A 13,954-nucleotide genomic window follows, 5' to 3' on the forward strand; every position below is an offset into this window, starting at 1 on the left:
AGAAGTTAAATAATAATTTCAACTTAAAATTATTCAAGCTTCACTCTTCTTTCACGCATGGGCGAAAACAGGTTTTTGGTCATACAAATAAATGATGCAATTATATCATAAAATGAAATATAAGAAAAACGCATGCTTTGTCCCGATATTTTTATTGCTAAGTTTTTTGACAAAGTATTTAATAATGCTCGTCAATTCTTGAACGAATGAAAATGAGCAACTCTTTCAAGTTTTTGCCCCATTCAACAACTACCATTAGCTTTAGTTAAATTTTGTCATGTGACACAGGCAACAAGATTCAAACTTTATACGCTACCTTCCCTAATCCCTAGTCCCTACCCTACACTACCCAAGTAACATTATTTATGGGTTCCCTAATTCATATCTATATTTTTTTATCTCTGTGTACTGGAATGAATAATTGGGCCTCTTTAAGATAAAGAATAATATGGCAAAGTCATCAACTTGTCAAAAAATAAGTCAATTCACCCTACTCAGACTTTTGAAAATAGGCTCAAAGACCCACCTCGTCCTGTTAGATGGGTTGACCCATCAACTTGAGCTTATTTTACACTCGACCAGTCTATGCTCGTCATCAATCCGTCAAAAAACAAGTTGATAGGCGAGTTCATTTTGCTGTTTTACTCTTAGAAATAAATAAAAGGTATTATTTTTCTAGTAAATGAGAAATCCTTCCATGCACACAAAAAATGTCCTACTCACAAAATGTGGATCCAGAGAATTTCTCTCTTAAATAACATGAAAAAAATAATACTCATAAATAAATAAAAAATTAATTAAACCCAGAACCAGAGCAGAGTCAAACAGAATTTCACCTTGCTTCCATCGCCAAATTACCAAATTATATGATAGATTATTTATGATGGAGGCAGAAAGAGTGTCAAATGTATTTAAATAAAAAAACTCAGGAAAAGACATAAAACACAAACATTATTCGACAATCAAAAAAGTGAAAAAAATAATAATATACAAGAACGATTAATGATTCACCAAAGAGATAAGAATCAATCGGAGTGTGGAGGAGGAGGATGATGATAGCCAAGGTAGGAGGAGAGAGAAAGGAGGATGCGTTGGAGAGGGAGACAGAAGAGGAGGCGCAAAACGGTGTCGCTGTTCAACCTCTCAGGGTTGCACGCTATGTACTGACAAAGGTTCGCTGACACGTGCGCCACCCTCACCACCACGCTGCTATTCAGCACCATCCTTGATCTAATCAAAAATCAAACTACTTGGTACCTTTTTTTTTTTTCCTTCTTCTTCACCTCGTACTTAATCCTTGATGTGCTTGTCTTGTGTTCCTTCCTTCTAGTCTTCTAGATGCGTGTTTGTTTGGGTGATCTAAGTCAAACTCTATTTTCAGATTGGGCCGCGTTTGTTGGACATTTCAAACCATAAAATGGAAAATTATGCCCCTTTGCTTACTTTAGACTTGGACTTTCATTTATGCTTTCTTTTTTATTTTATTTTATTTTTTTGAAAAATTCACTGATGTGTGATTTAATCCATAATTACTTATATTCTTTTAATTTTTTTTATCATATATGCTCCTGTGGTTTATAAAAGGGTATATTTTTTTTTATCACATATACCCTTGTGATTTTTTACTTTTTACAAACTACAGGGATATATGTAATAAAAAAAATCACAGGAACATAGATGATTCCAAAGTAAATCACAAGAACATTGGTTAACTTTTTCGTTTTTTTTTTTTTTTGGTAAGCTCATTTATGCTTTTTTTAATTAAACAATTTTTTTGATTCTATGTTCACTTTCTCTTTATTTATTTTTTATAATATACTAAATATATAACAAAGCTCATATATCATGTCCTAATCTACTAAACATTACCTTTATCCGGTTCTTAAGGAGTTTAATTGTATTTCATTTCTTCATTTATATTTCTATCCATAGGTCTTTATATACATAAAAAAAGAAGAAATTATTTACATAGTTTAACGAGAAGGAGAGGGATTCAAAAAATTAACTGCTTTATTTTTTATTCACTGTTTTTAGCCTCAAGATGAGCCTTCAATAAAATGTTCAGCAAGGGATTGAAGTAAATTTTGATATACCACCCAAAAGCTGTACAAAGTACAAACTACTTGCCATACCAACTCCCACCCTTGGTTTTTCATTGTCAAGTAAATCAGATTGTGATAACCAAACAAACAATATGTACATTCACAACAGTAAATACATAATTTATCCCTCAAAGGTAAACCTTGAGTGCATTTAGTCCTTTTAAGTTTGTTTGTGTATAAAATATGGGTTCGTTTTTTCTGCCGTAAATGCAGATAAGTTATCTGCATTAAGCTTAAAATAACATCGTTTTAAGATGAAAATCAAGGTGTTTTTATAATTTTAATTTTTTTTAGAGTTATAATAGTCTTTATAATTATAATTTTTTAATATTTCAATACTAAAACAACGTCATTTTGAGAGTAAATACAGATAACTTATCTGCAGTAACTGCAAAAACATTTTTCTGATAAAATATTCTTTATATTTTTATAAATACTAATAAGTTAGTATTTTGGTCAACTTATATTTAAAAGTGATTAATGTTTATCTTTTTAAAGAACATAAAATTAGGTCATTTTAATTAAAATTATTGTGTTTTATGGTGAGAAAAATAGAAATCATGGTAAAAGAAAATGAGAGATTTAATTTAAATATTAAATAAATAATAATCATTTTAACTAAAATAACCGTCCTTTAAAAGGATAAACATTTTTTTTCTATTTAAAAACTCTAATAAAAGTGCACACATGGACTGTTAGTACTTACTCTCTCTCTTTTTTGTAATTAGTTAGTACTTACTTTATACATAGCCAGATTATTTCTCCCCCTTGTACCAAAAAAAATTTATTTCTCCCCCGAGATTGTGTATATACTATATACTACTCTCTATTCACAAAGAACCAAGCTACGTGGCGATTTTAACTTCAATTAGAAGAAACATTATAGTTAGAGAACACTGACATTACAAATGATCATCTAATAGATAATAACTATCAAATCCCTAACATTCAAGAAATCCTTTCTCCTCCAAGTAACAAACTACTTGTCCAGCCATTATACTTGGTGTTGGACAAACTCCAACTTCCTGCTTTATTTCTATCTGCAAAGTGCAAAGGAGAGGAGGAACGTGTAAAAATAAATACATGTACCTAACACATCAGACACAAGTGTAAAAAGTTTTAGTAGCTCCATGAACACATACCTCACAATTTATGGGTGGTTCATAAGGATCATCAATGCCAGTAAAACCTAAGGAATTTCAGTGTTGGTTCAAAAAAGACTAGATGGTAGATTTCAAAATCTGAAAGCAGTTTCGGCAATTAGAATTTTAGTGATTCTGAATTTCTGATCAATGTTTTTGAAATGTTTGAATTTAAAGAATAATGATCAAACATGCACAAGATAGTCCAAGAAAGAATGCTTCACTTTTCAAGCTAAGATGCAATGCAAACCCTGAACTCTGTCAACAATATATATTATGAAATTTTCTAGTTCAAATTAAAGCACTCTATGTTCATCCCAAATAAGTGAATGACTTCATATGTCCTTATCAGAACAATTAAATATGAAATCCTGTTTGAGCATCAGTCTAATTATAGCTAAATCATCAGTAATTGTTTTTTAAGCATTAATGCAAGCAATTATAAAGCTGCCTAGCCAAACTACCCTTACTGAATTATACTTGGGTCAGCAGTCAAATATGATTAACCTAAAAGACTCAACCACAAAGATCTATGAACCAAACTAACTATTGACTCAAAAGTCATGCATAGGTACAAGAAAAAAGCACATGCTTAAATGCTTCCTTGGAATAAATTATTGTATTGCATTCAACCCTACCCTAGTGAACAATGCACGCAGAATGAACTTAATTTTGGGATTCCTTCATTTTATTTTTTTTATTCTTTTTACGTCTCAATTTCGGTTTCCTTATTTTAGAGGGGCGGGGGAAAGCCTCTGCAGGTAAAACAACATTGCAAAAGCACACCTTTGATCTTTCCAGCACGAGCAAGCTTATAGAGGCCTTTTGGATCCCGTGACTCGCACAATTCTAGTGGCATGTTCATGAAGACCTGTAATTACAATTCCACTATCAAATATCATGCAGACCAACTTATACAAATGATAAGAAATGCCTAACAGAAGCTTGCCTCTATAAAATTTGCATCAGGCAACATAGCACGGCAACTGTCCCGATCTCTTCTATAAGGAGATATCAGACTCGCGACACATATTAGACCAGCATCAGCAAAGAGTTTTGCCACTTCTCCTGAAGTAGTAAATTTTCTGATCAGTAAAAACAAGTTGGAAAACATATACACATCAGACTATTGAATACAGACCAGCTAGCCTTATAACTGTAACAACCAAAGTACTATTGACTCAGCAAATGCATGTACAGAACTATTTCAACCATGTGTCGATCAGATTTATGTAGCACGTCAACACCACAATTTTACACAAATATCTGTGCTGGAGCTGGACTTGGTAATATGCTTCTAGTTTAACATGAATAACTATATGTGCTTCCTTTTTGTAAATACCTTCTGTATTACTGAAACATCTACTTAAGTTAAATCTGACCCACTGGATATTTATTGCCATATTTCAACTTCCGAAAAACAGTGTGCACCAAAAAAGCCATGATAAAGCGGTACATCACATCACATAGGACCTTCCATCCTTTTGATTCAATCATTCAACTGTACAGTTTTTAATAGCAAAATTACATGGACAGCTATTAATTGGTTGTTCCAAGGGATAACAAGAAATTTGATATTTATCATGCCAGTCTAGACTGCTCATATTACTTTAATATCTACCCTTGACATATAACCAAATAATTAACATGTTAAAAATGACTATCAAGTTCCTGTTACTCCATTTCCTTAAAGAACTAGTTTACAGGAGAAAGCTTACCAGTTCTGCGGATATTTTCAGTGCGGTCTTCAGGTTTAAAACCAAGATCCTTGTTTAGTCCATGCCGAAGGTTATCTCCATCAAGGACGTAAGATAACTTTCCCCTCGAGTGTAGTTCTCTGCTTAAAGAACATGCCAATGTGCTTTTTCCTGAACAGTTTGAGAATAAAATCAACATGGCATGTTGCAAGCTCATTACACGTACACTCACTCAAAGGAATTTTGAAGACTACGCATTATTCACTGGTATCCTACATTCCGATAATTCAGGAGTGACTCACAAAAGAAAAACAAAGAATGCAGCATGTCGTAACTGCAATGCGAAAGGTATAAGATAGAACAAACTTGTTAGAGTATTATGTATATAATACTGCTATATACTACTGTTGTATACTGTATATACAGCTACTGTTAGTAAAGGTGTCTTTTAGCTGTTAGTCAGTAAGACTTGCTGAGACAGATAGTTAGTTATAGATAGGTAGTTATCAGTTAAATCTATAAAAGCCTGCACTGTAACACACTGAACTGTTTTTTTTTTCATTTTGCATCAGTAACAGAACATCGACAGACAAGGTCTCTGAACTTTCTCTCTACTCTTTCTTTCTCTTTCCATCACTTTGTATTAAAGTGTAAAATCTTGGGAAGAATTTGGGCCCTATGGTCACCTTTCTCTATATAATAATTAACAAGTAAAATCAAACACATAAAATGAATGGACCAAAGCTACGATATGCAGTAGAACATCTGCGTGTTGTAGTCATCTAAATCAGTGCGGAGAAGAATCAATATAGTGAAAAAAAACCTTGTATTTCAAGTTTCCTCCACTCTTTCAAGTTTCTCTATAAATTTCCTGGTCAAATATATGTTCTCAATTTGCTTCTTCCATAAGTTTTCAGAAAATATAGCACAAGCATTGAAAACCTAATTTAATGAATTTGTATCTATAGTCTGCATAATGTTAAAACTTGTCAAATAATGTATAACTTCTATATTATACCGTCAGTGACAGGGATAAATTGTCCATCAATGTTGTCTGTTCTTAGAAATGTATAAATATTTTGATTGGACTCGACTGGATTGGACTGGACCATCCCAGCTGGTTGAACTAATAAATAAGTGACTAGAGTAAGGAGACAATTTGTTTTATGTTGTGAAGAGTGGCAGAGTTGATTTAAATGGGCAGAAGTTTAAAAAAAAAACTACTATAATCTGCTTCAAATAGAACAGATGCAGGGATTAAGAGTTTTTCTCGTTTGTTTATTTCATGTTTTCATTAACAATAAGAACCCAATGCAGAGTTGAAAACATGTTTGCTAAGTTAAACGGGACGTGACAGACAATACTTATTTGTTGATCAAGCCAAGTTAAAGGGGAATCTTAAATACAGGGAGCAACTAAAACATAATGAAAAACACATGCATCACAAACAGCAAGAACATGATACTGCTTTCCATGTCAAAAATATTTAAAGAAAATCCAGAACCAATGTTGAAAAAACATGAACAATAAGCCAGTAAGACTAACAATATGAACCTGATCCGCTGAGCCCAGTAATCCATACAACGCATCCCTTTTGGTTAAGTAGCTTCTGCCTGTCAGGCTTTCCTACTTGACATTCTTGCCAAAATATATTTGTTGAGTTGCTCACGGTTGACATTGCAAACAATTCCCCTAGTCTTCTCTATGGATCAATATTAAGCTATTAATTTCATTTCATGGATAACTGCAGAATCAAAACATAAGAAGAGAGGATCTTAGAATATAAGACCACAATAGTTATACAACTACACAAGATACTTGGTAAGTGCTTCATCAGGGCAAGCATTGCAGCACGACCAAGTACACCAATTTCAGATAGTGGACTTGTGATATCATCACATCCACTTTTTTATGTCAATAAAGAAATATGACCTGTTTGACATTAACAGCGTCTACATACAATGTACTTGTTAAAGCTTTCCATAAAGATAGGATGAGATCTTATAGGGATAAAAAGGAAAGGAAAATATTGGACATAAAAATATGTTGCAAAATCCACACTCAAGTTTCAAAATGTCTCTTCCTAGACAAGATTTGTAGCAATAACTTGCTGGAGCACTTTTAATTTCTTACACACACACAATTCATGCCAATTCTGCAAGCAACAAACTTGATGATTAACTTGATGGTAAAATCACTGATGGATGAGACCCAACACCAATAGTCCCCTCAACAGCCTTTACATTTTTTTTATATAGAAAAGAAAAAATTTATGTCATTTTGTTGGCATGCCCACATAGTCTAATTGAATTCCATGTCATTTTGAAGTTTTAAAAGACCCATATCTCCAAAGGCATTTTCAATTTAGTGCTCATCTATCTGCCCTTTCACCTGAAATCTGATGATCCCATTCCCATCCCTTCACAGGTAAAATTTATGTCTTTTCTCTCTAGTGAGATCAAAATGTCAACTTTTTTTGTGGGAGAGAGAGAGAGAGAGAGATGATCCAAATCATTTGATCAGACATATAACCACTACCCAATATGCAAAAAGGAGATTTTGAAAGTGAAAAGGAAAAAAAAGGAAAGAGAATGAGAGAGAGTACCAGTAAGAAAGTAGGGAGAGGGAATTGTGTGTCTCAATCACAATGGTATGGTATGATATGATATGAGGTTATCTTATTCTATTTTAATGAGCAAAAGAGAGAGAGAGAGAGAGAGAGAGAGAGAGAGAGAGGATGAAAGAGAGGGTGGTGGTGTGGTGTGTGTTATGCCATGTGATTTAAATGGCGAAGGAGAAGGAGAAGGAGAAGGTTTTGAGAATGATGTTATTTTCGTGTGTGTGTGTCCTTGTTGACTGTTGCTGTCTGTTGGCTATGGTTCGAGAAAAACAATGAATGAAATGAATCTGGACACTCCCTCGTTCCCTTCCCTCAATTGCTCCTTTCCCTCCGTTCTCACGAAGGACACGCTTAACTCTCTCTGCTGCATTAAAAGCCATGTGGCACACACACGGACCTACCCTGTTCGTTTTTCTGATTGCATGTTCCATCCATGTCTTTTACATATATATTTTTCATTTAAACAAAAAAAATAAATTATTTGATGATTATTAAAATTAAAAAGAATCAAAATTGCATTGTAATTTCAATTCACTAAATAATCTAAAGATAAACACACTCTTATTTACTAAATCTAGAGAGAAGCTCACTTTAAAAGAATTCTGGTGGATAATTTATTCCTAAATGTTATGCTAAAAATCATCATTGAATAAAGTCACATGCATCATATTGAATCATCAAAGAACATAAAATAAATAAAACATGGAATTAATATTTAGAAGATAAAATTATTTTCTATAAATACATAAAAATATATAAAATTCATGTTTTCTTTTTTTTTTCTTTTTTTTTTTCTTTTTACATGACTTGCTCACTTTAAATATATGTAAAAGATAATTTTTACTCTTATAATTGAAAAATAGTAATCCCATAAAACATTCCTGTCTCTGTAGAAAAATGATTTATCTTTGAACGTAACTTGTACTTTAGCCTTTTCTTAATAGCTTCGATCTTTCTCAGTCAAACCCTTATTTTCTTAGTGGGTATTTTTTTTTCTCCAGAAAAGAAGAAAGAAGCTGATGATTTGATACATTGGGACAATAACCCTAATTCTTAATTTATTTATATATTGTTGCGTTAGACATTCATTATATCTAGTTGGGCGAATATTAGTTATTCTCTCATTTACTCCATACCACATTAGGAAATTGACTAGGCTACTTTAATTTGATCACTTAATTTATCTAATAATTAAATAACGTAATTAATAATTAAGCATGTATCCCACAATTATTAGAAAATAAAATTTCTTAAGGGACGTTTGGTTGAGGAGAAATTTTTATAAATCATAGGAAAATATGATTAGTAGGAAAATGGTTGGGAATTGAGTTTGGTAGGAAAATGTAAAAAAAGTAGTTTGGTAGGAAAATGTAAAAAAAGTAGTTTGGTAGGAAAAAAATTTACTGAAAAAATTAGGTAACTTTTGTAAAGTCTATGTTTGACTTTTGGCAAAATATAGATGGAAAAAAATGTGCTTTTACGAAAATAACTTTGTTTTTAAAAAATGCCCCCTAAGCCTTGCTACCCTTTACCCGTAAAGAGGGTTATCATTTCAATGAATGGCCTTTTCTTCCTTCAATTTATGAATACAAGTTTGAAGAAAATGAGAAGCTCAGTTCACAGGACAAGCTACCAGCATAATCGCAAGCTTAAAAAACTCCCCACACGACCTACTAACTCAATGTTATTTTGTTAGCACGGTGAATGAGCATTTGTCAATCCTAATCCATCAATAATGATGAACTCGGAACACAAAACAAAAACTGGTACAATATCTAGAAGCACTACAGAAAAGAGTTACTGAGAGTTTAATCCTCATCCTCTTCATCTCCATCACCACCAGCAGCTTTCTGGTTCTTTCTCTTCACCCTTCCAGAGGGCACGCTCGTCTTTTGTTTAGTTGACAATGTGAGCAAATAGCTACATAACGAACAATACCACGTGTGAGAAGGGAATTTTTGGCCGGGTATATCACTACAAATAGATATGCAAATTGCTTTGGTAGCATTTTGATTTAGGTAGGTAAATGAAGAATCTCCTTCAACCAAACATGGTCACCACCAAATCCCACTTCTAATTTGCCTATCAATCTACTCAAAATCCTTCAACCAAACACACCCTTAACAAATTCCTCTACATATATATCTTATATGTAGATTATCTTTTTTCCTTTATCCTCAAATATTGATTCCATGTGGTTTTACAAAGACTTAAGGGGTGTATTATATTGAGATTTCAAAGAATTTTAATAGAATATTTTTGGACAAAAAACTCTATTAGTATTCAATTAGAATTTTAAAAGATTGAAAAAAATTACACGGTATTCAATTAGGATTTTAAAAGATTATTTTAGGGTTCATCCAAATCCATTAGTATTCGATCAGGATTTCAAACAAAGGAAAAATAAACTTCTGATATTTATAAATTTGACAATTTTAATGGATTTTCTATTGGTGTGAATTTCATGAGACTTTTTAGTGATAAATATAAATAAGATGTCTCTCTCATAATCTCATCTTAACACCTAAGATTTCTTGAGTTTTCTCTATTGCAATGTTTTCTTCTTCCTTTGGTGGGTTGACCCACTCGAAACCGAGTTCCGTCATGGGCGCTTCGTTAAAGCTCAAAAATAGCAGATTTTTGAGAAATTTTATCACAAAACAATCTATAAAACACAAATCAACAAAATTCTAATATAATCCATCTAAAAAATAGCAGATTTTTGAGCGATTATTTAGAGTTTTTGGAAGTTTAAAAAATAATTTTTCAAGCTATGGGTCGCGATTTCTCTTCGCACAAAAATGCGAGTTTTGTATTAAAAATGGGTTCGCTTTTTCTGCAGTTACTGCAGTCTGCAGATAAGTTATCTGCAGTAAGCCCAATACGATGTCGTTTTGGGGCGAAAATCATGGTATTTTTGTAATTTTAATTTATTTCAGGGTTATTATAGTCTTTATATTATAATTTTCTAATCTTTCAATCTCAAAACGACATCGTTTTGGAAGTAAATGCAGATAACTTATCTGCATTAACTGCAGAAATATTTTTCTGATTAAAAATAACATAAAACAGTGAGTAAACCACAGGGGAACTAAAAAACTGAAATCAATTTTTGTTTTGCATCAATGAAACAATATCAATTTAAAGAAAGATTGAAACTTTCATAATATGAACCCTATATTTTATAATACTACATTCATGAACGAAATTCTTTCGTTATAGGAAACAATTTTAAACAATTTTTGTATCAATAAATAACTAAAAACTCGATTTTCAAAAGCCCCAAAGCAAATTAAGATTTTAATATATCGATTGAAAATAATTTGAAATTTTTTCTAAATTTTCATGTAATAAAACCCAAAAATTCAGATTCGAAATTTTCTTAGAATACTCAATAAAAATATACATATGATAGATGGTTAGAAAACTATCATCACCTAGAACAAAAATCCCAAAGTTTCCAAGATCAATTGCAAAAAATTTCAAACGAAATTTTATCATGAACATTAGGTTCTATATGCAAATTTAGAATTATTTAATAAATAAAAAAATGGGTCTTATGATCATATATATGCATAGCTCTGATACCAAATGAAGAAGATAATTTTCAACCCATTAGTCAAACCCAAGAGCAGGTACTAATGCATGGAGAATTAATATAGCTTTAGATATATGGAGAGCTGTTACTCAGTAATGTTTGTTAAAAATTATATTATGTTTTACTGATTGAGAAAATTATATTAGGTTTTACTTTTCTTTTATTTATGTCATTGCATTTCTTTGTTTTTTTATTGACTCTTGTAATTTTGAATGTTTGTTAAAAATTCATATGATTTTTTAAAATCTTATAAATTTATATTGTTCTTTTAAATCTTATAAATTCTATTAAAGTCCTTTAAATCCAATATTATGAAATCTTGATTGTAAAAAATTTCTTTAAAGTCCTTTCAATTTTAAATAGTCTTTTAAAATATATAAGATTTTTTTATCTCAAAAAGTCTTTCAGGGGGTATTAGATTGGAATTTCAAATTATTTTAATGGATTTTTTTTTGACAATAAAATCCATTGGTATTCAATTAAGATTTTAAATGATTGAAAAAAAGTCACGTGATATTCGATTAGGATTTTAAAAGATTATTTTAGAGGCCATCCAAATCCGTTGGTATTCAATCAAAGTTTTAAATAAAGGAAAAACAATATTGTGGTATTCAAAAATCTGACGATTTCAATGGATTTTCTATTTGTGTGGATTTTGTGAGATTTTTTTGTGAGAAATATAAATCGGATGTCTCTCTCACAATCTCACTCTTGGATTTGTTGAGATTTCTCTATTGCAGTGTCTTCTTCTTCCTTTGGCGGGTTGATCCGCTTGAAATCGGGTTCTGCCATGGGAGCGTAGTCAAAGCTCAAAAATAGCAGATTTTTAGCGATTTTTATCATAAAACAACCCAGAAACAACAAACCAACAAGATTATAATATAATCCATATAAAAAACAAAGATTTTTTAGAGCTTTTGGAAGTTTAAAAAATAATTTTTCAAGTTATGGGTCACAATTTTTCTTGGCACAAAAAGGTGTAGTTTTTGTGTTAAAAACAACATAAAACAGTGGGAAAATAACAGGGGAACTAAAACCCTCAAACCAATTTTCGTTTTATATCAATGAAACAATATCAATTTAAAGAAATATTAAAACTTTCATAACATGAACCCTATATTTCATAACAATACATCTATAAAATGAAATTCCTTCGCTATAGGAAGCGATTTCAAACAATTTTTGTGTCAATAGATAACTAAAAACTTATTTTTCAAAATCTCCAAAGCAATTTAAGATTTCAATGTATCAATTGAAAATAATTTGAGAAATTTTCTAAACTTTCATTTAATAAAACCCAGAAATTTAGATTCGAAATTCTCTTAGAATACTTAATGAAAAGATGCATATGATATATGTTTAGAAAACTCTCATCACGTAGAACAAAAAATCTAAGGTTTCCAAGATCAATTGCAAAAAAATTCAAAAGAAATTTTATTTTGAACTTTAGGTTCTATATGCAAATTTAGAATTATTTTAATAAAAAAAAGTGGGTCCTATAATCATATATGCATAGCTCTGATACCAAATGACAAAAATAATTTTCAACCCATTGATCAAACCCAAGAGTAGGAACCAGAAAATGTTAATGCGTGGAGGACTAGAATAACTTTAAAAATGTGGAGGGTTGTTGATTAGTAATTTTGAATGTTTGTTAAAAATTATATTATATTTTACTGATTAAGAAAATTATATTAGGTTTTACTTTTTGTTATTATTATCATTGTATTTCTTTGTAATTTTTTTTATTGATTCTTGTAATTTTTATTAATTATCTAATCATATTTAGACTAATTAAGATCACTTTAAGTCTATAGAATTTGCTAAACAATTTGATTATACCATCCAAATCAAGTTTAGGCCAAGTTTTTCTTATTTGCAAAATGGTCCTTATACTTATACATGTTTGTACTTTGACCAATAATCTTTTAAATATTTCCTTTTGAATCCTAATTGACTTGCTTGGCATAAATTGTATCCTTGTATATCTTATCATCTTGATTTCATGATCAATTGATCTTTACTTGACACAACTTGTCATCATTTCCTCGAACATACACTACTTGATTCCTTGTAAACTTGACTTGATCTTTTGAACACTTGTTTGATTTCCTTCTTTAACCTAACTTGTTATTGAGGGTTGTTATAGATACCATCTATATCGATAATCGGCTTGTAATAATTGAAGGCATGAACACATTATTTGAAAGTCTAAAACACCATATGGAATACCTTTCGAGATCGATCCAGCCAGTTATCAATAAAATGATCATGCAAATCTAGCTTATAAACAGCCCCTTGTGAAAATAGTAACATGTAATCCAACCATTTTGGCAGAAATGCGTAAAACTGATCCCAATCACCATAAATTTTGCCAATTGCCTTTTGCTTTATCTTCCACGCCTTCTTGTATGATATATGAAACCCATGATTTGTTGCTATCCTTTCTTGTATTAGAGCAATTTTAATATTTGGCTCCTCTCTTATTATTTATGCATGTCGTCAAACAATTATGTATTAAACACTTTCCAAAAATACGAAGAGAATTTTCGAATACTTGACATACCCAGGATCATTAATCAAATGAAATTAGAGTCTAGCTGCTTATGATCTTAAGAAAGAGTTAGGTCAACACAATTATGTTCATTAACCCATTTGTTGATAATCCATTTTGCTGCCCTTTTTTATGTGTGCACTCGTTCTCCATGGACAACTGTCGTTGTGATTTTCACATACCATGATTAATCTTGTAGTATCACTTTTTGCAACAACGGCTGTATGATACTTTGCCATAC

At 31.2% G+C, this 13,954-nt stretch overlaps 1 protein-coding gene across 1 annotated transcript; it reads right to left on the reverse strand.

Moving 5' to 3' along the window:
• Positions 1–2,962: 2,962 nt before the first annotated feature.
• Positions 2,963–7,678, reverse strand: LOC133289436 (adenylyl-sulfate kinase 3). Its single transcript, XM_061487366.1, has 7 exons — positions 7,547–7,678; positions 6,496–6,685; positions 4,963–5,112; positions 4,194–4,312; positions 4,031–4,115; positions 3,245–3,291; positions 2,963–3,142 (listed from the first exon to the last, which is right to left on the reverse strand). Exons 2-7 carry the CDS (start codon positions 6,617–6,619, stop codon positions 3,044–3,046), a joined length of 624 nt encoding a protein of 207 aa, XP_061343350.1. The 5' UTR covers positions 6,620–6,685; positions 7,547–7,678; the 3' UTR covers positions 2,963–3,043.
• Between the last annotated feature and the right edge of the window lie 6,276 nt (positions 7,679–13,954).

Source organism: Gastrolobium bilobum, unplaced genomic scaffold (assembly GCF_033153095.1).
Source record: "Gastrolobium bilobum isolate Gb01-03AN ecotype WA unplaced genomic scaffold, APGP_CSIRO_Gbil_v1 utg3711, whole genome shotgun sequence".
In the NCBI taxonomy this organism is placed as follows: domain Eukaryota; kingdom Viridiplantae; phylum Streptophyta; class Magnoliopsida; order Fabales; family Fabaceae; genus Gastrolobium; species Gastrolobium bilobum.